Below are 21689 nucleotides of genomic sequence, written 5' to 3' on the forward strand. Positions count from 1 at the left end.
TAGTGTCCTTCAGTGCCACCTACGAGTGCCCATCAGTGCCATCCATCAGTGCCACCTATCAGTGCCCACCAGTGCAACCTATCAGTGCCCATCAGGGCCCATAAATGTCGCCTCATCAGCGCACATCAATGAAGGAGACAAATGACCTGTTTGCAAACTTTTATAACAAACTATAAAAACTGTTTGTTTATTTTTTCATTTTTTTTTTGTTTTTTCAGCAAAAAAAAAAAAAAACCCAGTAGTGATTAAATACCACCAAATGAAAGCTCTATTTGTTTGAAAAAAAAATGATAAAAATGTAATTTGGGTACGGTGTTGCATGACCGCGCAATTGCCATTCAAACTATGACAGCTCTGAAAGCTGAGAATTGGACTGGGCAGGAAGGGGGTTTAAGTGCCCAGTAGGCAAATGGTTAAGAGAGCAAATTTTTCAAGGATGAGAGCTGCTCTGCAGGACTTGGACTGGGAGGGAATATTGTCATCGATGAGCACAGAACAGAAGTGGGAATTTTTCAAAAAGACTGTATGCAATTTCACTGCAAAGTATATTCCCATGGGAAATACATTTAAAAGGCTAAAAATAAAACCTATGTGGCTCACAGCCAAAGTTAAAAAACACTATAAGTAATAAGAAAAGAGCTTTTAAAAAATATAAAAACGAAGGAACACTATCATTGTTTAATTGTTACAAAGAATATAACAGAATATGTAAAAAAAAAAAAAAAAAAAGAGGTTGAAGGATTGTAAGAGGTGCATGAAAGTCAGCCAGCCCCCAGTCTGATGTACTCACCCTCCAGTCTGTCACCAACCAAATAAAACCTGTCTCTTGGTACAAAGAACAGGGGTTTAGTTGACACACATTTGCAAACGCATGTGAAAGCTGCAGAGCCACTTCACGGCACCCTGTTTAAATCTGCAGTCCTACACTCTTAATTTAGTGTCCTCACACTGGAGGCACATGGCCGCTAATGGGTGGATGGGGGAACAGGTGAGAGGGAGACAGCCCAACCTCCCCCAACCCATCCTCATCCACGACTGGCTGTTGTCTCAAAGACTCAAATAATTAGGTTATAACCATGGTGCAAACTGGAAAAGACCAGCTGAAATGCATTACACCTCCATCCCCTTGGTGGATGCAGTATATAGATAGGAAGGGATTTTATGTATGGGGCATGGCCTGTAAAGCACACTGCCTTTGAAATCCCTAATTTCCTTTTTGGGACTTTATGTGAGACAAGCAGGTCATGCTATTGGTCTCCATCCCTGTCTACGGAAAACACGAAGGTCAAATCAAAACGGCATCCACCAAAAACGCACGAAAATCGCATGGTGGGACTTTAAATGAGGCACCAAGCTGTAAGCAAGGCGTCTCCATCCCTGGTTGCTTAAACATATTGGACTAGACGCAGGCAACACCAGCTTGGGTCTCATTTAAAGTCCCACCTAGTCCAATATGTTTAAGCAACCAGGGATGGAGACGCCTTGCTTACAGCTTGGTGCCTCATTTAAAGTCCCACCGTGCGATTTTCGTGCGTTTTTGGTGGATGCCGTTTTGATTTGACCTTCGTGTTTTCCGTAGACAGGGATGGAGACCAATAGCATGACCTGCTTGTCTCACATAAAGTCCCAAAAAGGAAATTAGGGATTTCAAAGGCAGTGTGCTTTACAGGCCATGCCCCATACATAAAATCCTTTCCTATCTATATACTGCATCCACCAAGGGGATGGAGGTGTAATGCTTTTCAGCTGGTCTTTTCCAGTTTGCACCATGGTTATAACCTAATTATTTGAGTCTTTGAGACAACAGCCAGTCGTGGATGAGGATGGGTTGGGGGAGGTTGGGCTGTCTCCCTCTCACCTGTTCCCCCATCCACTGTGAGGACACTAAATTAAGAGTGTAGGACTGCAGATTTAAACAGGGTGCCGTGAAGTGGCTCTGCAGCTTTCACATGCGTTTGGCATCTCCATCCCTGATTGCTTAAACATATTGGACTAGGTGGGATTTTAAATGAGACCCAAGCTGGTGTTGCCCGGCGTCTAGTCCAATATGTTTAAGCAACCAGGGATGGAGACGCCTTGCTTACAGATTGGTGCCTCATTTAAAGTCCCACCGTGCGATTTTCGTGCGTTTTTGGTGGATGCCATTTTGATTTGACCTTTGTGTTTTCCGTAGACAGGGATGGAGACCAATAGCATGACCTGCTTGTCTCACATAAAGTCCCAAAAAGGGAATTAGGGATTTCAAAGGCAGTGTGCTTTACAGGCCATGCCCCATACATAAAATCCTTTCCTATCTATATACTGCATCCACCAAGGGGATGGAGGTGTAATGCTTTTCAGCTGGTCTTTTCCAGTTTGCACCATGGTTATAACCTAATTATTTGAGTCTTTGAGACAACAGCCAGTCGTGGATGAGGATGGGTTGGGGGAGGTTGGGCTGTCTCCCTCTCACCTGTTCCCCCATCCACCCATTAGCGGCCATGTGCCTCCAGTGTGAGGACACTAAATTAAGAGTGTAGGACTGCAGATTTAAACAGGGTGCCGTGAAGTGGCTCTGCAGCTTTCACATGCGTCAAGGCATCTCCATCCCTGATTGCTTAAACATATTGGACTAGGTGGGACTTTAAATGAGACCCAAGCTGGTGTTGCCCGGCATCTAGTCCAATATGTTTAAGCAACCAGGGATGGAGACGCCTTGCTTACAGCTTGGTGCCTCATTTAAAGTCCCACCGTGCGATTTTCGTGCGTTTTTGGTGGATGCCGTTTTGATTTGACCTTCGTGTTTTCCGTAGACAGGGATGGAGACCAATAGCATGACCTGCTTGTCTCACATAAAGTCCCAAAAAGGAAATTAGGGATTTCAAAGGCAGTGTGCTTTACAGGCCATGCCCCATACATAAAATCCTTTCCTATCTATATACTGCATCCACCAAGGGGATGGAGGTGTAATGCTTTTCAGCTGGTCTTTTCCAGTTTGCACCATGGTTATAACCTAATTATTTGAGTCTTTGAGACAACAGCCAGTCGTGGATGAGGATGGGTTGGGGGAGGTTGGGCTGTCTCCCTCTCACCTGTTCCCCCATCCACCCATTAGCGGCCATGTGCCTCCAGTGTGAGGACACTAAATTAAGAGTGTAGGACTGCAGATTTAAACAGGGTGCCGTGAAGTGGCTCTGCAGCTTTCACATGCGTTTGCAAATGTGTGTCAACTAAACCCCTGTTCTTTGTACCAAGAGACAGGTTTTATTTGGTTGGTGACAGACTGGAGGGTGAGTAGATCAGACTGGGGGCTGGCTGACTTTCATGCACCTCTTACAATCCTTCAACCTCTTTTTTTCTTGTTATAGGGATGGAGACGCCGGGCAACACCAGCTTGGGTCTCATTTAAAGTCCCACCTAGTCCAATATGTTTAAGCAACCAGGGATGGAGACGCCTTGCTTACAGCTTGGTGCCTCATTTAAAGTCCCACCGTGCGATTTTCGTGCGTTTTTGGTGGATGCCGTTTTGATTTGACCTTCGTGTTTTCCGTAAACAGGGATGGAGACCAATAGCATGACCTGCTTGTCTCACATAAAGTCCCAAAAAGGAAATTAGGGATTTCAAAGGCAGTGTGCTTTACAGGCCATGCCCCATACATAAAATCCTTTCCTATCTATATACTGCATCCACCAAGGGGATGGAGGTGTAATGCTTTTCAGCTGGTCTTTTCCAGTTTGCACCATGGTTATAACCTAATTATTTGAGTCTTTGAGACAACAGCCAGTCGTGGATGAGGATGGGTTGGGGGAGGTTGGGCTGTCTCCCTCTCACCTGTTCCCCCATCCACCCATTAGCGGCCATGTGCCTCCAGTGTGAGGACACTAAATTAAGAGTGTAGGACTGCAGATTTAAACAGGGTGCCGTGAAGTGGCTCTGCAGATTTCACATGCGTTTGCAAATGTGTGTCAACTAAACCCCTGTTCTTTGTACCAAGAGACAGGTTTATTTGGTTGGTGACAGACTGGAGGGTGAGTACATCAGACTGGGGGCTGGCTGACTTTCATGCACCTCTTACAATCCTTCAACCTCTTTTTTTCTTGTTATAGGGATGGAGACGCCAGTTATAACAGAATATGTAAAAAGGTAAATCAAGGACGCAAAAATTCAAAATGAACGACAGATTGCAAAAGATAGTAGGACAAACTCCCAAAAATTCTTCAAATATATTAATAGTGAAAAAGGTTAGGTCTGAGCATGTAGGCCCTTTACAAAATAATCTGGAGTGGGTGACTGGGGACAATGAGAAGGCAAATGTATTAAACACTTTCTTCAGCTCTGTATATACAAAGGAGCATGGGAGAGCTCATGACCATGAGGATGGTATTCACACAGCCCCAAATGATCCACAATGTCTCAAAAGTGATATGGTCCAGAAATATTTAGACAGAATAAGGGTGGATAAAGCGCCTGGACCAGATTGGCATCCATCAATGCATCCTAAAAGAATTGAGCGCTGTAATTTCAAAGCCTTTGTTTCTAATTTTTAGGGAATCGTTAAGGACTGGAATAGTACCACTATATTGGTGTAAGGCCGATGTAGTGCCTATATTTAAAAGGGGAGCAAAGTCTTTGCCAAGTAACTATAGACCTGTTAGTTTAACTTCTATAGTCAGGAAAATGCTGGAGAGTTTAATAAAAGACCACATAGATGAGTTCTTGCTGGAAAAAAATATTTTAAGCAACAGACAGCATGGATTCATGCGAGAAAGAAGTTGTCAAACAAACCGGATTTCTTTTTATGAGGTGGTAAGTAAAACCTTGGACAGAGGGGTGGCTGTGGACGTAGTATACTTGGATTTTGCAAAAGCGTTTGACACAGTTCCCCACAAACGGCTAATGTGTAAGGTAAAGTCTACAGGCTTGGAAAGATCGGTTTGTAAATGGATAGAAAACTGGCTAAAAGATAGAATTCAGAGGGTAGTGTTAAATGATTCTTACTCTGAATGGTCTAAGGTTATCAGTGGTGTACCCGAAGGTTCAGTATTGGGACCCTTACTTTTTATTATCTTTATAAATTATATAGAGTCTGGGCTAAAAATATGCATGCATCATACATACTAGGGGGAGTAGAACTGGGGGAATCCATAGCTGAGAAGGATCTGGGTGTTCTGGTAGATCCTAAGCTTAATAATCGCAAGCATAGTCATAGCAAGTCAAAGCAATAGCAAGCAAGCAATAATACCAAGCAAAGTCCTTTCATGTATTAACAGAGGCATGGACTCCAGAGAGAGAGATATAATTTCCCCCTGTACAAATCATTAGTAAGACCTCATCTGGAATATGCAATTCAGTTTTGGGCACCAGTTCTCAAAAAGGATAATCAGGGAACTGGAGAAAGTGCAGAGAAGGGTAACCAAACTGATAAGAGGCATGGAGAAGCTCAGCTATGAGAAAAGATTAGAGGAACTGAATTTATTCTCTCTTGAGAAGAGGAGTTTAAGGGGGGATATGATCAACATGTATATATTCATAAGGGGTCCTTATAGTGAACTTGGTGTTGAGTTATTCACTTTGAGGTCAACACAGAGGACAAGGGGGCACTCTTTACGTCTAGAGGAAAACAAATTTTGTCTCCAAATACGGAAAGGTTTATTCACAGTAAGAGCTGTGAAAATGTGGAATAGACTCCCTCCAGAGGTGGTTCTGGCTAGCTCACTAGATTGCTTTAAAAAAAGCCTGGATTCTTTTCTTAGGTGTACATAATATAAATGGGTACTAATATTTCTAGGTAAAGTTGATCCAAAGAATATCCGATTGCCTCTCAGGGGATCAGAAAGGAATTTTTTTCTCCTGCTGTAGCAAATTGGATCATGTTTTATTGGGTTTTTTCTCCTTCCTCTGGATCAACTGTGAGTATAGGATTGTGTATATGAAATTGTATGGTTGGGTTTTCTTTACCGTTTTTTTTTTTTTTTTAATGAGCCAGATGGACTTGTGTCTTTTTCAACTTGACTAACTATGTAACCAAATAATATACTCTGCTTTGGGTTATTTTTACCAAAGATATGTAGAAGTATAACTCTTTGCCAAAATTTACAAAGAAAATACTAATTTGCAAAATTTTATAACAAAAGAAAAATAATTATTTTTTCTGTCTTTTTTTATTTATAGTGCAAAAAAATATATTTGCTTTTATTGGATAGCTTCAAGGCTTTTTTTCAGCTGTAACTTGGTGGAACTCTGGCTCAGGCTCTTTGCTCCCTGCTCCACACTATCACTTGTACAAAGAAGTCCGACTTCTCTGTTTATCAGTGACAGTTTGTCTCCCAACGGCTCCCTCAGATCTGATCTACTGAATGGCACCCACTGAGTACATGATGGGAACAATGGAGATGCAGGTGCCCGGGATGCAGTGCAGATGCCAACACCCCCACTGGGTGATCTCCCCACAAGTGAGAGAGCCAAAGCTAACTACAGTTTGCAGGTACTAGAGCGGACTGGGTGCTTCAGCTTAAAACAGCAACAAAAGTAAGACATGTGGAAGATGGTGGAGCTTTTAAGGAGGTGGGGAGAAGAAGATGGGGGCAGTGGCGGAAGGGAGGGGTTGCATGCAGAGGTCAGGACTGAAGAGGTTTGAAAGTGAGATGTGGATGGGGGATGCAAAGGTAAGCAGCTGTGGAAAAAAGGCTGAACTCTGCACTCTGTGTGTAAGCGCACCCCTGAATTCTGCACTCTGTATGCAGCGCACTGCTGAACTCTGCACTATGTATGTAGTGCACCCCCAAACTCTGCGCTCTGTGTGTAAGCCACCCCTTCCTGAACTCTGCCCTCCTGGTACTTAATGCCCCTTTAAGACACTCCCATGGTTAGTGAAAACTGACCACACCCACTATTTGGTGCTGTTCGAAGTTGATAAAGTTTGGGGGGTCATGGTTGGGTTCCTGTAGCTATTTTCTGAGAAAAAAAGCCCTGGATAGCTTTTATATCAGAAAGCAGGAAATGTTACTTTTTTCCTTTTTTTCAAAATCTTCACTATTTTTTCATTTATATAATAAAAAATAAAAAACCCAGTGGTGAAAAATACCACCAAAAGAAAGCTCTATCTGTGTGAAAAAAAAAGAAAGAGGACAAAAATGTCATATGGGTACAGTGTTGCATGACTAATTGAGTAATTGTTATTAAAAATGTGAGAGCACCCAGTCTCGGTTCACACTGGTGTGATGTGGGAAACCCTGTGATTCAGTGTCAGATCCCGCATCACACCTGAATGGCACACTGGTTCACACTCAGATCTGCGAACCGCCGGAGGTGTCAATGTAAAGTTAATGACACCCCCAGATCGGTTCGCAGATCGCAGTGCGAACTGTGAAATAGTGCAGGAACGGGATCGCATAGGTGTGAACACCCATGCCATCGGATTTCAGTGCAGACCAAAAAAGGGTCCTGCATCACTATATGGTGCGAATATAATGTGATTTCAGCCATACAGTTTGTACGGCTGAAAACGCATCGCACAGACATCGCATGTGATCTGCACAGCAAAGCGAAGCGAATCACATGCAACATCTGTCATTGCACAAGTTTGAATCCAGCTTCAAAGCTGAAAATTGGCCTGGTCAGGAAGGGGGTATAAGTGCCAAGTAGGCAAGTAATTAAATGGTTAAGCTGGCCATAAATAATTTGGAATGACAATTCTTAGGAAAATTTGTACAAACATTCTCAGAACATTTAAATGTTGTTTAAAAGATTTTGTTTGCTTTAAGCACTTAAAGACCGTCCAGCGCAGTTTTACTGCGGCAGGCAGCCTATCCTGCGCGAACCGATGTAGCCCGATGTTGGTCACGCGCCTGCTGCTAGGGGGCGAGCGCTCCCGCCTCCACTCTGCAGCGGGGACTCCGATGCAAGGAGCCACCCGCGATTGCTCCCCGTTGTCCGAGAGAGGACAGTCAGCTGTATATAGGATCACAAGTCTCTTTGATCATTTCAAAAGCCCCCCCAATGTTAGAAACACTCCCCTTGGCTTACATTTAACCCCTTTATTACCCACTGTTAACCCCTTCCCTGCCAATGTCATTATTACAGTAACAGTGCATATTTGTAGCACGGATTACTGTAGTAATGTCACTGGTACCCCCAAAAGGGTAAAAAATGTCAGTTAGGGGTCCGATCTGTCCGCCGCAATGTCACGGTCCCACTAAAAATCGCAGATCACCGCCATTACTAGTGAAAAAAAAAAAAATCTTTCCCCTAGTTTGGCTAAACAAAAACACCTAAAGCTGTAAAACGCTTGTAGTACACTTCTAAAACTCTTAAAAAAAAAAAAAAAAAAAAGCTTGTAAAACGCTGCAAAAAAAAAGCTTGAAAAAAATGCCCCAAAAAAAAAGTACGCTAAGGTGTAAATGGAGCCTCAGAATTTTCATTCGAAACTCTACCAATCTATAGTCAGCTTTAGTTAACCACTTTCTGACCGGGCTTTAGCTGAAAGAGGGCTACAGCACAGTCATCTAGCCAATAGACACCCTCCCAGAACCCCTCCCCCTGCGCACCCTTGGGGTACGCTCTGTGACACTGGTATCTGTTGGACACAGCTGATCACAGATTGAGGTAATGGGCCAATCACAGCGCCCCTTTTCTATGTGATCAGCTGTGTCCAAACACAGGTCATCACATATAAACAATTGCCGGTTATCGGCATTTCCTTTCCTCAGCGATGTCAGTGTGATGAAAGGAAAGCCGATAACTGGCTTTCCTGTGACAGGGGACATTTACACTGATAATCATGGCACTGATCTCTAGTACCCTGATAATAAGTGCACCCCATCAGTGTCCATCAGTGCAGCAATATCAGTGTACAATATAGTTATGACTGCTTTTTCTTTGTTTTAGAATGCTATTTCTTACCTTTTTCACAAAGTTAAAAAGTTCTATCATGCGATTATGCATCTCCTCTTCCTGATAATGGGGGGGGGGGGGGTGTTACAGGACACAGTGTGCCTATATTCTATAGTTTTTCAACCTGATGGAAGATGCAGGCTGTGACTGGTCGGGGGAATGGTGGTGGAACAAACTACCCAATGCAGGCATGCTATGTGCCTGCACAGTGTTGTGTACCTCTGAATGGCCAAATAATGAAAAGGGACTACGCAAGCACAGATTAGCTTCTGAGCTTCATGTGGTCAATTTAGAACAAGGAAGAAAGGTGGCTGTCAGGATCAAGCAAATACACCACCAAAAGAAAGACAAGTCAATAATACAAATATTTTGGAAGTAGTATATACAGTATATGCCTGGAGTTCCACTTTAAGCTACCCCTCTGCTGGCATGCAGGAATTAATATAAACACTGGTAGGAGAGTTGGTTACTCCAAGTAATAAGCAAACCTGTATCTTGCAAGACTCGTTATATTTCAAGTATCAAGAAGCTCAAGCTGTGTTTGGAAAGATTTACAACTGTAGAAAAAAACTGATGAAGTACAACATCAACATGAACCCATAGAAACCAACCAGAAATCATCTTATCAAGATTATGTACAGCTGGTTGCTATAATATCGCAGTACACACGGATGTTCAGTATTAATGAGACACTCTACTAAAGTCAAAACTATATTTTAATTTCTAAATTTTTATGCTCAATCCCCTTGTTTTAGATGCCCCCTGAACACGCTTTAAATCCCTTTCCCCCACTGTGTATAGTTAGAATGCATATGAGCGATTGATCAATAGCTGCAAACTAAAAAAAAAAAAAAAATGTACTGATGCATGAACACAATCATACCAAGGAATTTATAATCAGAAACAGAAATATCTCAGATAGGTTCAAAAGGTGGTTTTGGAGTGCTGAAAGAACCTGATTCAAACCCCATGGAGTGATGGTTGAGCGCACTGAGGCGACCACATAAAAAACAGCATGTAAAAATGTCCTAATCAGAGACTGGGAAACTAGCTGTCTATTGGAACAAGATTGCAAGCATTGAGATTTGACCCTTGATGGAACTTTGTGCCAAACTCTGATCCAAACCTAACTGCAAAAAGGTCCAGATCAGTCACACAGTATTTTCTGGGATAAAACCTTTCCTTGCACTTAGAGCAGTATGTCCTTCAAGTGCTACGCTAGACCTTGCAGGAAGTGGACTTCCCAATTTTTATCTATATAGAATGGCCCACAGTGCATTTACCAAAAAAACTGATCAGATCACAGCATCTTATCTGCCTACTTAACCAAGTAGATACACTGAGTCTGTGACTGAAAACTGAGAGAGGAGATGTTCTCAGGTAGGTTCTTGGTTCAATAACGTTTTTAAGTCTGAGTAATGTCCTTTGCAGTGTTTCTTTTCTTGGGCTATCCAGTTTGTTGTAGAAACTGGAGGCCGTGGGGCCCATTTCGGAAATCCCCCCCAGTTTACACAGGTCCTGGAACACTTCCAGCAGTACTGCCAATTGTCCATGGTTGGGACGTAAAATTCTGTCCAAGACAGAATCCTTTCTACCCACCTTGCCATGGCAAGACATCAGATTCTTCCCTGATGGTTGATTTTCGACAATGGCATTGCATTCTTTGACCAGATCTGATCAGATAACCCTCCAGTCAAAATCACTTGTAGGTTTAGAACATTGATCAGGAGATGGAATTCTTCCAGTCCACAAAGTGTTCCAAGAACTCCTCCCCAGCCCATCAGGCTGGTATTGCAAGGCTGCTAAATTAAATGTACACATTACAACCAAGCATAACCATTGGAGCCTGAGTTGGATTTCTACTGGTGTTATCCTTAGTCAGGTACTGTCCAGGAACTGAACCATTTTTTTCCACAATGTAATAAGATTGGAGTTTTAGGGGTCTGAAATGGGCAAACTGAACTACCTGAAAAGGAGACTACCATCAACAACAGGACTCTCATGCAAAAGTGAAGAGTCAGTCAACTCTGGGACTGAAGAGTCCAAGCCTAGGTGTAGAGACTTAAGTTTCTATTGAGGAAGAAAAACTCAGTCTTATGCCATGTCTAAGATAAGCCTCAGATACTCCAATCAATCAAAGCGGCTATCTGAAGGTTCAGGATCCAACCAAATTATTCCAAGGTCTGAACGGTCTGTGCCACATCATCAGCCAGAACTTCGGCTAATGGTTTCCTCAATAGGAGGTTGTGCAGCTATCCCACAATGGGGGAGGCCCTGGGAGCACAACAAGGCTAGCACCAGGGCAAAAACCTTGGTGAACAAGTGGGGTGCAAAAGACACGATGAATGGAAAGGCCAAGAATTAGAAGTGCTAAGCACATACAGCAAAGTAAAAGAATTACAGACATGCTGAAAAAATAGGGGCATGCAAGTACAAATTCAGATGATAAAAGGTATCGGTGATGAAGAGACACTAAGAATGACCTGATGTATTACATGTGGTACCTCTGGGTCCAAAACAAGATGATAAAGAGGAGCTCCAGGCTCCTTCAGAAAAAAATAAAAGTCAGCATCTACAAATACTGTAGCTGCTGACTTTTAATATTAGAACACTTACCTGTCCAGCATTCCAGCAGTGTCTTCACCTGAGCCAATTTTTCAATTGGCTATTGGGTACTACCGCTGCCATCAACTATGGGAAACCTTGAGGCTTAAAACCCGGTTCCCTACTGTGCATTCCTGAATCGCCCTGTGATCTGTGAATGGGCGGCTGTGGGGAAGGAGGAGGGGGGCCAGACTTCCGGCTAAGTTCGCCGCAGTGCGGGAGCGGGTACCTGTCGAAACCAAAATGTGTCAAATGTGTCAGCCGAAAGGGTAAGGAGGCAGACTAGCATAGCTTCCCCTTGTGGCTGGAGCTCTGCTTTTAAGGACCTTGAGATCCAATATAGGAGGGGTTTGGGGACAGGTGAAAGTTTGGAGTAAAACCTTTTCACCACTCACAGGATTTGTAGCAATGATGCTGTTTGGAGATCTGATAATCTATGTGGTAATAGAGGCAGGGTGGAAGACATCTATCTGTCCAGGTTTTTGTCATTTAAAAAGTGACGAGCGTTCCTGCTGAGAGTAGATGAGTGTTCTCACCTCAGTGACATCCTTGATAAGGGTGTGAAAAGCAGCTCCGAAGAGATGCTGTCCATTAAATGGCATGCATAGCAAGCGCTTTTTTCATGCAGTTCCACAGCCTTGGGGAAGTTGCATCCCTTCTCATGAACCCAAGTCCATTTCCCTAATGTTTGATAGGCTAGCAACATGGTCATGGCAGGTTGTAATGCAGGGCTTACCAGAGAAAACAAAAAGGTATATATTAGTAAGAAACTCCAAATATTTGCGTATGGGACGCTTAAACAAAAGCACATCCACTACAGAAACCAGCAGTGCTTTAATAAGCTTTAAATCGCTGGATCTACAGTGGCTCGTTTTTAAAGACTCCTCAAACACATATAGAGCCGAAAAACATAGAGAAGTGTAAATAGTTTTAGGACCAAAATGAGATACAAGACAAAATAGTAGCACTAGTAGAATCTGCAGGCTGTTTTTCCATTTTAAAGAGGTTGTAAACTCGTTTAAAATTTTTTTTTTTTTTTTTTACAACCTGCAAGAGAAAGACATAATGAGCTAGTATGCATCGCATACTAGCTCATTATGAAATACTTACCTTAGAACGAGCCCCCGCCGTGCCGCTCTCTTACCTGTATGACGAGCGACATGTTCAGTCGCCCGTCTTCCGGGATCGCGGCATCCGGCCATCTGATTGGCCGGAGCCGCGGTGACATCACTCCCGCGCACGCGCGCGGGAGCCGATGGTCACGGCACGGGGCTCTGAAGGAACGGCACGATCAGCCGTTCCTTCAGAGCGCATGCGCCAGTGACGTCACTGGCTGCATTAAAGGTAAATATCTCCTAAACCGTACATGTTTAGGAGATATTTACAGTACCTATAGGTAAGCCTTATCATAGGCTTACCTATAGGTACAACTTCCTGAGGAGGGTTTACTTCCTCTTTAAGTGGGTGTGCATTAAAGTGGTTCTAAAGGCAGGTGGTTTATCGTAATGCATTCTATGCATTACGATAAAAAAACCTGTGTGTAGCAGTCCCCCTCAGCCCACCTAATACTGGAGCCAATCTCCATCCAGCTATGTTGCACAAGAGGCTTGGCTGCCCCGGACTCTCCCTCCTTATTGGTTGAGAAAGCAGCGGGCGCCATTGGCTCCCACTGCAATCAAAGTCAGTGGGCCAATGATGAGAGAGGAGGGGCAGGGCTGGACTGCGGCTCCATTTCTGCTTGCTATGGGGGCACACGGCAGGAGGGAGCAGCCAGGAGCACCGGCGAGGGACCTGAGAAGAGGAGGATCGGGGATGCTCTGTGCAAAACCACTGCACAGAGCAGAGAAGTATAACATGTTTGTTATTTTTAAACAAAAAAATCTGAGACTTTAGCATCACTAAGGCTGGCCATACATGATCCAATTTTCTTTCAGGTTTCTGTCAAATTTTCTTGAAATTTACCTTCAAGTATGTAGTACGAAGGCCTGCCTAATTGGATACAAGTGAATGTTTTGTTTAGCTTTGACCTCACATTATGTGGTTTGTGGTAGATCTGACAGAAAATTGTACAACAAAAGTTGGACATGTATGGCCAGCCTTAGTCAATAAGAACCAAAATGGTCTCTCTAAGCCTGGGAGCGAAGGCAGTTGCTTGCAAATCCTCAGTGGCAACATTATCCATCACGGATTTCTGAGATTCTCCAGTGGACAAAGCCTCTGCAGCAGAAGGCTCAGGGGCCACTATGATTGCAGGCTGATGTTAGTGGTTCGTGACCTGGTATTTCTCCCCATGTGTCTTGCATCTGACAAATCATGCTGTAAGTCAGGGACAACTTAGCTCAGCATACTATGTAAAGCCTTTGTACTCACAAATCAGCTGCTAAAAAGCAGAACAAGTTCAGATGATTGAAGGTGACCAAGCCAGTCTAGGCAAAGCAAGGACTAGTCTAGCAAAAAAAGATTAACATTAGAAGGGAAAAAAGAGGTCCATCATCCTAGAACACCAGCAAAAATCTGAGAGGTGGTAATAAAAGTCTGGTCACCGTTTTCTGTTTGCCAGTGTCCTAATGTTCCTGTGGGCAGCAGTATAACCCAACAGTCCCTGAACCCTGTGTCCACCAATAAACAAATACATTATTACTATAGGTCAGATGATAAAAAAAATATTCCTGAAATATAAAACAATACCAACAGTTTCAGAGTGTGCTTACCATCTAACAGACAGTCAAAATGAAGGCACTGCAAGTACTCTCGCTCTCTCATAAAGCCATTGAGTGGTGTTGCCCAGCCTTCTGCCAAAACTTGCACCCATTGCATGTCCACCTGTACAAGAGAAAAACAGACTAATTAAGAGAAGCAAACAAGTAAGGCATTTCGTAATTTGACACACAGGTGCCTATTAAAAACAATAAATTAATAAATAAAACATGTCAAATCGCATGCCAAATTGCAGCCTATTAGCCAGCAACGGCACCATCCAAATTGGCACGACAGCGAATTTGTGGCGCTGCACTGATTTCCAAAAGTAGTTCCTGCACTACTTTTGCCGACTTTGGGGGCGATTTCAATAGACATCTGTGCAGTGAGGCTGCAAAGATGTCCTTCAAATCGTCCTCAAACTCACAAAAAATGTGGGTTTGAAATCGTGCGAGTTCAGCTCTAAATACGCCTCTAATGTGAATGTAGCCTTAGCGTTAACCCAGAATAATGACCCTATGGCTCTAGAAATAACACTCTCCCTTTGATGTGCGAGCGATATGCAACATGTGTAGCACAATCAATGATTTTGTAAAACCTCAGGTAAATGAAAATGCTTTGGTTATCACAATCAAATGTTTTTCCTTTAGATATCGCTCAACAAGGCACTGGAAAGAGAATTCGGATATACCACCAGCAGTCACCAAGAGCAACCAGTTAGAGAGTGCATTTTTATTCATCTAAATGCAGTAAAAATTAATGTGCCTGCTGTACCATGTACTTGTACGAAAACGTATGCTGTTCTCTTTGTATTTCTTCCTTTGTGTGAAATCTCTGGTATTCCTGCCAGTCCCTCTGCTTTCCTAAAATTAAAAACCGACCACACTAAGCAGAACACACTGTGGTCAGTTCTCTAGCTGTGCTGGGAACTCCGCCTGCTCTCCTCAAATGATCAGACTTGTCCTGATGTGGCCCACCTGCACAGCCTTTTACTGGGAAGACCAGTATGCTGTTGTTTTTCCTTCCCAGCAATCTGTTCTCAGCTGCATAAGGAGCTTAGAGTATGTGAACACTTATGAAACTGAGAAAAAAGGTATTCATAATAATGTTTTTTTATCTATCCACAAATGTTTCGACTTTAATTTCTATTTTATACGGAATGAGTTGTTTTACAAGGGTGAGGGTTTACATACACTTTAATGCATTTGGACCATCCTCAATGCCACATAAAAGGATTTCACTATATAATTTATTGATTTCTACTGAGGGTTTACAAAAATGAAATGATTTAAATAAAACTTTGTACAGACTTGTCACTGCACATCAAAACAGGTCTTTGATACATAACACTATAGGTGAGACACATGTGCAGCACATGAGTATTCTCAGCTGGAAGAAAAACCATCTGTATGAATTAGATATTATTATATTGAATAGGAAACGAGGAAGTAAAATTTAAAAAGGAGAGGGAGAATAAGAAAAAAGAAAGAAACAAAAAGAAAGAAACAAAAAAAGAAAGAAAGAAAAGGAAAGCAAGAAAAAGAGGAAAGCAAGAAAAAGAGGAAAGCAAGAAAAAGAGGAAAGCAAGAAAAAAGAAAGAAAAAAGAAAAAGAAAGAAAAAAGAAAAGAAAGAAAGGAAAGAAAGGAAAGAAAAAAGAAAAATAAGAAAAATAAAAGAAAAGAAAAAAGAAAAGAAAAAGAAAAAGAAAAGAAAAAAGAAAAAGAAAAAGAAAAAGAAAAGAAAAAGAAAAAGAAAAAGAAAAAGAAAGGAAAGAGAGGAGAGAAAGAACTTTGTGCTCTTGGACTCACTATTTACTGTACTTAAGGTTATGCGGTGCCATTTTACTGCCTCGTGATCCCCACGGTGTGTGTCTCTGTATTTTACCCTTGTTGACACACTCCATTTCCCTTGAAAAATTCTGCCGTATCCCCTAGCAGTACCATGGTTATCTTGTACCCCCTTACTGGGTTTAGGTACTGGAGGAAGTGCATTGATTTTTGAGGAGATCAGAGTGTGTTAACAGAAGCAAGCCATCGACCAACACTATATCAGCCTATGGAGCTTAATTTACAGTACACTGCTCAGAGAATCAGCAAAGATCTACAGCACTAGGTATTCCCACCTTTACCGCTTTTTATGCAGTAGGTTTCCAATAATTTCTAAATCCTATGCACATTTCTTTGAAACCTACTCTGAGCACTGCAAGTAAATTTCAGTGATCCCTGTGATTTTTTTCTCTCTCCCTCTCCTATCCCAGCAAAACGCACAGAAGATGGGAACAAAACCTGGGCAGACCGCCCCTGTTTGCATACCCAGTGCATTAAACGAGTATTTCATACAAGAACAGATGTTACAAGCAAATCTGAGGTCAATGCTGTGTTTTAACTCTGGAATATTTTTCTGTGTGCCTGTGTTCGGTCTTTTTATTTCGGTCTCAATCTCTTAAAAACGCAGCAGGCTGCAGTTTCCTGGCATTGGTTTTGGTCTTAAGCAACAACTAAATAGGGATGAATAAAAAGCAGATGTGGTCATGAGATTTTAGGGGTTTCTTTGACATACTTTTAGTATATCCATAAGGTGCCAAAACTGTGCAATCAGTGATCAGTTTGATGATTGGTCATTGTAACAAGAATCATGGTTGCCTGAAACTAAAACAGTAAAAAGAGCATATTCTACAGTCTTCAGTTTGTCTTGCAAAAGGAGACAGCTAATCCTCACAATCTTCAGGTGCAGTGGTGGATACAACAGGTTATATCTATATTTCTGTCTGCAGTAAGTAGAACTGGCACAATGAATTACATGAGAAACTCAAGATATTAGAACATAGGCTTAAAAGCAAGAATGTTATAGAATGCAGTAGGAATGCTCTGATACCATTTTTTTTTTTTTTTTTTACAGCGAGTACAAGTACCGATACTTTTTTCTTTGTACTCGCCGTTACCAATCACTGATACCTGCCAGCAATGGGTGAGTTTGTTAAGAACGTACTTCTTAACCACTGGACTTGGACTTGTTTATCCACTTTAGCCCCAAGCCTATTTTTGGCACTTTTTGTTTACAAGTTAAAATCAGTATTTGCTAGAAAACTACTTAAAACCCCCAAACATTATATATATTTTTTTTAGCAAAGACTCTGGAAAAATTCACGAAAAATCACATTTCCCTGCACTTAAAAAAATTTAAACAGTAAAGTTAGCCCATTTTTGTGTATATTGTGAAAGATAATGTCACACCAAGTAAATAGATACCCAACATGTTACGGTTTAAAATTGTGCACACCCGCGGAATGGCGACAAACTACGGTCAAAAAAAATCTCCATAGGCGACGCTTTATCATTTTTTAAAGGTTACCAGTTTAGAGTTAGAGTGTAGCTCTTTTTTTTTTAAATTATTGCTCACGCTCTGACGATCGCGGCGATACCTCACATGTGTGGTTTGAACAGCAATTTAATTTGCTGCGCAACTTCCATATACGTTTTCTTTCGTGCGCAAGCTAACGGCAACTGGGGCGGCTAAAAATTTTTTTTTTCCTATTTATTTATTTTAATTTTAACACAGGTTTTAAAAAAAAAAAATCAAATCACTTTTATTGCTGTCACAAGCAATTTAAACATCCCTTGTGACAGCAATATGCAGTGACAGGTACTCTTTATGGAGGGATCGAGGGTCTAAAAGACCCTAGACCCCTCCACTACACGTCCATGTATTCAAAACGCCGGAAAAGGCATTTTTGAATACATTGACTTTTTGAAACTGCCGCCTTTAGCAGCCAAGTAACCCGGACATGACGTCATGGACGCCGCCTCCGGGTTACGTCATCGGAGACCTGATCGAAGCCGCTTCCGGCTTTGATCGTGACTCCAACCAGCCGTCGGACGCGGCGGCTGGTTCCCCGGGTTTCCCGGTGGGACGGGAGACCCGGGCAGAGCCGCCGAAGGCGGCGGGAGGGGGGGGGACATCCCCTCCAGCTCGCCGGGGTAACGATCGAGCGGCTCCCAAGCGCATTGGTCATTACCGCCGGAAAGCCAACTGCACGGTACTGGGGTGATGCTTCTAGCTAGAGGCATCAATCCGGTATAACCACGCAAAATCAGGCGACGTAGGTTTACGTCGCTGGTCGTAAAGTGGTTATTCATCGCCAACTTTGTCATTACTTAAGCGAACAACATAATTGGTTTTCCTTTTTCTTGAATATTGTCTTACAAACAATTATTATTATTTTTTTTTTTTACAATCCTTAGACAAATAAATGTAACAAAACTTAAAAAAAAACACACAATTTTATTCTGTGGTTAGTCCTTTGTCCTAAAATGACACTACAAATATGATTTGGATATAGTGTCTTGAAAAGTTATTTACAAATTAATTACATTTATGTTTTTAAATTTTGCTATTTTTTTTAATGTGAAACATGAAAAATATATGTTAAAGGTGTAACAAAGCAAACGAAAAAAAAGTTTTAATTATATATACACGGTAGTTTATAAAATAGAAATGAGAAAAAAAATCAGCCAAAAAGAATTAAATGGAGAAGGAGAATAAGGAGTTAATTAAGGGTTAATAAGGGGCTAAACAGAAGAACATTTAACACTTCAATACTTGGCACTTTCACCCCCTTCCTGCCCAGGCCAATTTTCAGCGCTGTCGCACTTTGAATGTTAATTGCAATGCTGTACCCAAATTACATTTTTGTCCCGCAAATAGAGCTTTCTTTTGGTGGTATTTGATCACCACTGGGTTTTTTATTCTTGCTAAACAAATAAAAAAAGACCGAAAATGTTTTGGTTATAAAATTTTGCAAATAAGTACGTTTTTCTCCTTCGCTGATGGGCACAGATGAGGCGGCACTGTCAGGCACTAATGAGGTGGCACTGATGGGAGGGGCACTGATGAGCACTGATGAGGCACTAATATGCAGCACGAATAGGTGGCACTGATATGCAGCACTGATTAGGATGCACTAACAGGCATTACTTATGAACACTGACTGGCATCACAGGTGGGCATCTCTGATGGGGCTGCACGGATATGCACTGCACTAGTTATCAATGCAGAACCTCTCCCCTGTCAGGAAAGACGCTTATCAGCTCTCCTCTACACACGCCCTGTCAACAGAGAATAGAGGAATGCCAATAACCGACACTTCCTGGTAACACTGATCAGTTTTGATTGGACACAGGCTTTTTGTCATAGGCTCTTTACCGTGATCGGAGATGGGATGTGTGTCGGAGCAACACACTGCACTACCAATCGCCGGGCTGCACGCCAACGAGCGGCTTGTTCTGCTGGACCTCATACAATGTCCAGTTAGAACGGGAGAGCCACCGCTCGCCCATCATTTTGCTAAAGGTTGGGCAGGATGTGGTTAATTTAAAAAAAACAAAATGTTTTTCTTTACTTGACAGGTTGCTCTTTTCTTCATTGACGGACACAGCTCCTGATTCTTCTTAACCATTGGGATGTCCCAAAGCAGTGTTAAACATGAGGGGTGGGAAAAAAGCAGAAAAAAAAATTCCTAAGGCTAACACCATAGCCAACCAGATAACATGGAGCTCAACCATAAACAACTGGAGCGCACCTGAAAAAAATGGATTTTTAATTTATACTTACCTGTAAAATCCATTTCTTGAAGTACATCACGGGACACAGAGCCATAAATCATAACATATTGGTTATATAGCCACCTATAGGTGAAGGACACTGGTAGCCAATTGGAATTGATGACCCCCTATATAACCCCTCCCACACAGGAAGTACCTCTGTTTAGGAGCAAGCAATAAAAGACCCCATAGAAGAGAGGAGGGACCTCTGTGTCCCGTGATGTACTTCAAGAAATGGATTTTACATGTAAGCATGAATTAAAAATCAATTTTCCTTTATTCGTCCCAAAGCAATGCATCTGAGGGGAGGGGGGACACCAAAAAATACCGCCATCTGACGCTTAACAGAAGGATTACACCGCCGCCTGCAGCCCACTGTGGCCAAAAGCAGACTCTTCCTGGGCCCCAACATCCACTATATAGAAACGAGTGAACGTATGCACCGACGACCAGGTTGGGGCCTTGCAAATCTGAACCATAGAGGCTTGATGGCAATGTGCCCAAGAGGCACCTACTCCTCCAGTAGAATGTGCCTTTACAGGAAAAGGTGGAACCTTTCCTACTAAACCATACGCCTGGGTAATAGCCTGGCGAATCCAACAGGAAATTGTAGATTTAGATGCTGCCAGCCCCTTTCCGGGCCCTTCTGGCAGCACAAACAAGCTCTTACAAATCTGAGCTGTTTTCTGTAAATAAAATTTAAGTGAACGCATTACATCAAGAGAATGCAATAACTTTTCCTGACTGAGGATTAGGAAAAAAGAAGGTAGTATAATGTCCTGATTCAAATGAAAGGCGGACAAGTACCTTGGGCAGAAAATCTGGGTGAGGATGTAAAATCACCCTATCTTGATAAAATATCAAGAACGGCTCTTTACAAGAAAGAGCTGCTAGTTCCGATACTCTTCTAGCTGAAGTTATCGCAATCAAAAAGACCCATCTTTCTGGTCAAAAGAACCAGGGGAACCTACCCCAGAGGTTTAAAAGGCTGTTTTTGCAAAACTGCTAACACCAGATTTAGGTCCCAAGGACACAATGGTGGCTTCACTGGTGGAAGCAAATGCAATATTCCCCGGACGAAGGTTTGAACCAACGAATGGGAAGCGATTGGTTCCTGGAAAAAAAGACGACAGAGCTGAAATCTGCCCTTTAATCATAATTAGGGCTAATTTCATATCTACCCCTGCTTGCAGGAAGGATAGAACTCTCCCAATATATATGTGCAGGGATGCCATTTCCTGGCTTAACACCAGGCAATGTAGGATTTCCAGACCCTGTAATAAATATTTCTAGGGACTGGCTTCCTGGCGTTTATCAGTGTATGAACTGCGGGGCCAGATACACTCTGCTCTTCCAAGAGTAAGGCTTCAATATCCAAGCCGTCAAATTTAGAGACTGTACAACAGGGTGGAATATTGGACCTTGAGATAGCAAGTCAGGATGCAGTGGAAGAACCCAAGGCCCGTCACTGTCAACCTCTGGATTTGTACATACCACCGTGCGTAATATCCACTTCTTTCTGGGCTGATCGACTCCTTGTGCCTCCTTGATGGTTGACATAAGCCACGGCCGTGGCATTGTTGGATTGCATTCTGACAGGGTGACCCCAAAGTCTGGGCGTCCAAAATTTCAGAGCCCGACTGACTGCAACAATTTCCAAAATGTTGATGGGGAGACGACTCTCTACCCAAGACCATTTCCCCTGGACAGTAGCTTCCTCCAGAACCGCTCCCCAGCCGGAGAGACTGGCATCTGTAGTCAGAAGGGTCCATAAGGCTGTGCCAAGCTTATATAGCCTAATGCACACAACACTGATTACCTAAGATACAGGACATATTAGTGCCAGTAACATACACCCACAGTGACTCACGAAACCCAGCTGTTGCTGCTCTCTGTCCCTTTCAGCCTGTAACAG

At 42.5% G+C, this 21689-nt stretch overlaps 1 protein-coding gene across 1 annotated transcript in view; it reads right to left on the reverse strand.

Moving 5' to 3' along the window:
- PAPSS1 (3'-phosphoadenosine 5'-phosphosulfate synthase 1) overlaps positions 1-21689 on the reverse strand; it is a 287717-nt gene that overhangs the window by 115785 nt on the left and 150243 nt on the right. Inside the window, exon 7 of the mRNA XM_082242974.1 lies at positions 14188-14299. Within this exon, the coding sequence (XP_082099100.1) occupies positions 14188-14299 (112 nt within the window). The remainder of the gene's footprint in view (positions 1-14187; positions 14300-21689) is intronic.

Source organism: Pelophylax lessonae (genome assembly GCF_965119305.1).
Source record: "Pelophylax lessonae genome assembly, chromosome: 1".
Classification (NCBI taxonomy): Eukaryota; Metazoa; Chordata; class Amphibia; order Anura; family Ranidae; genus Pelophylax; species Pelophylax lessonae.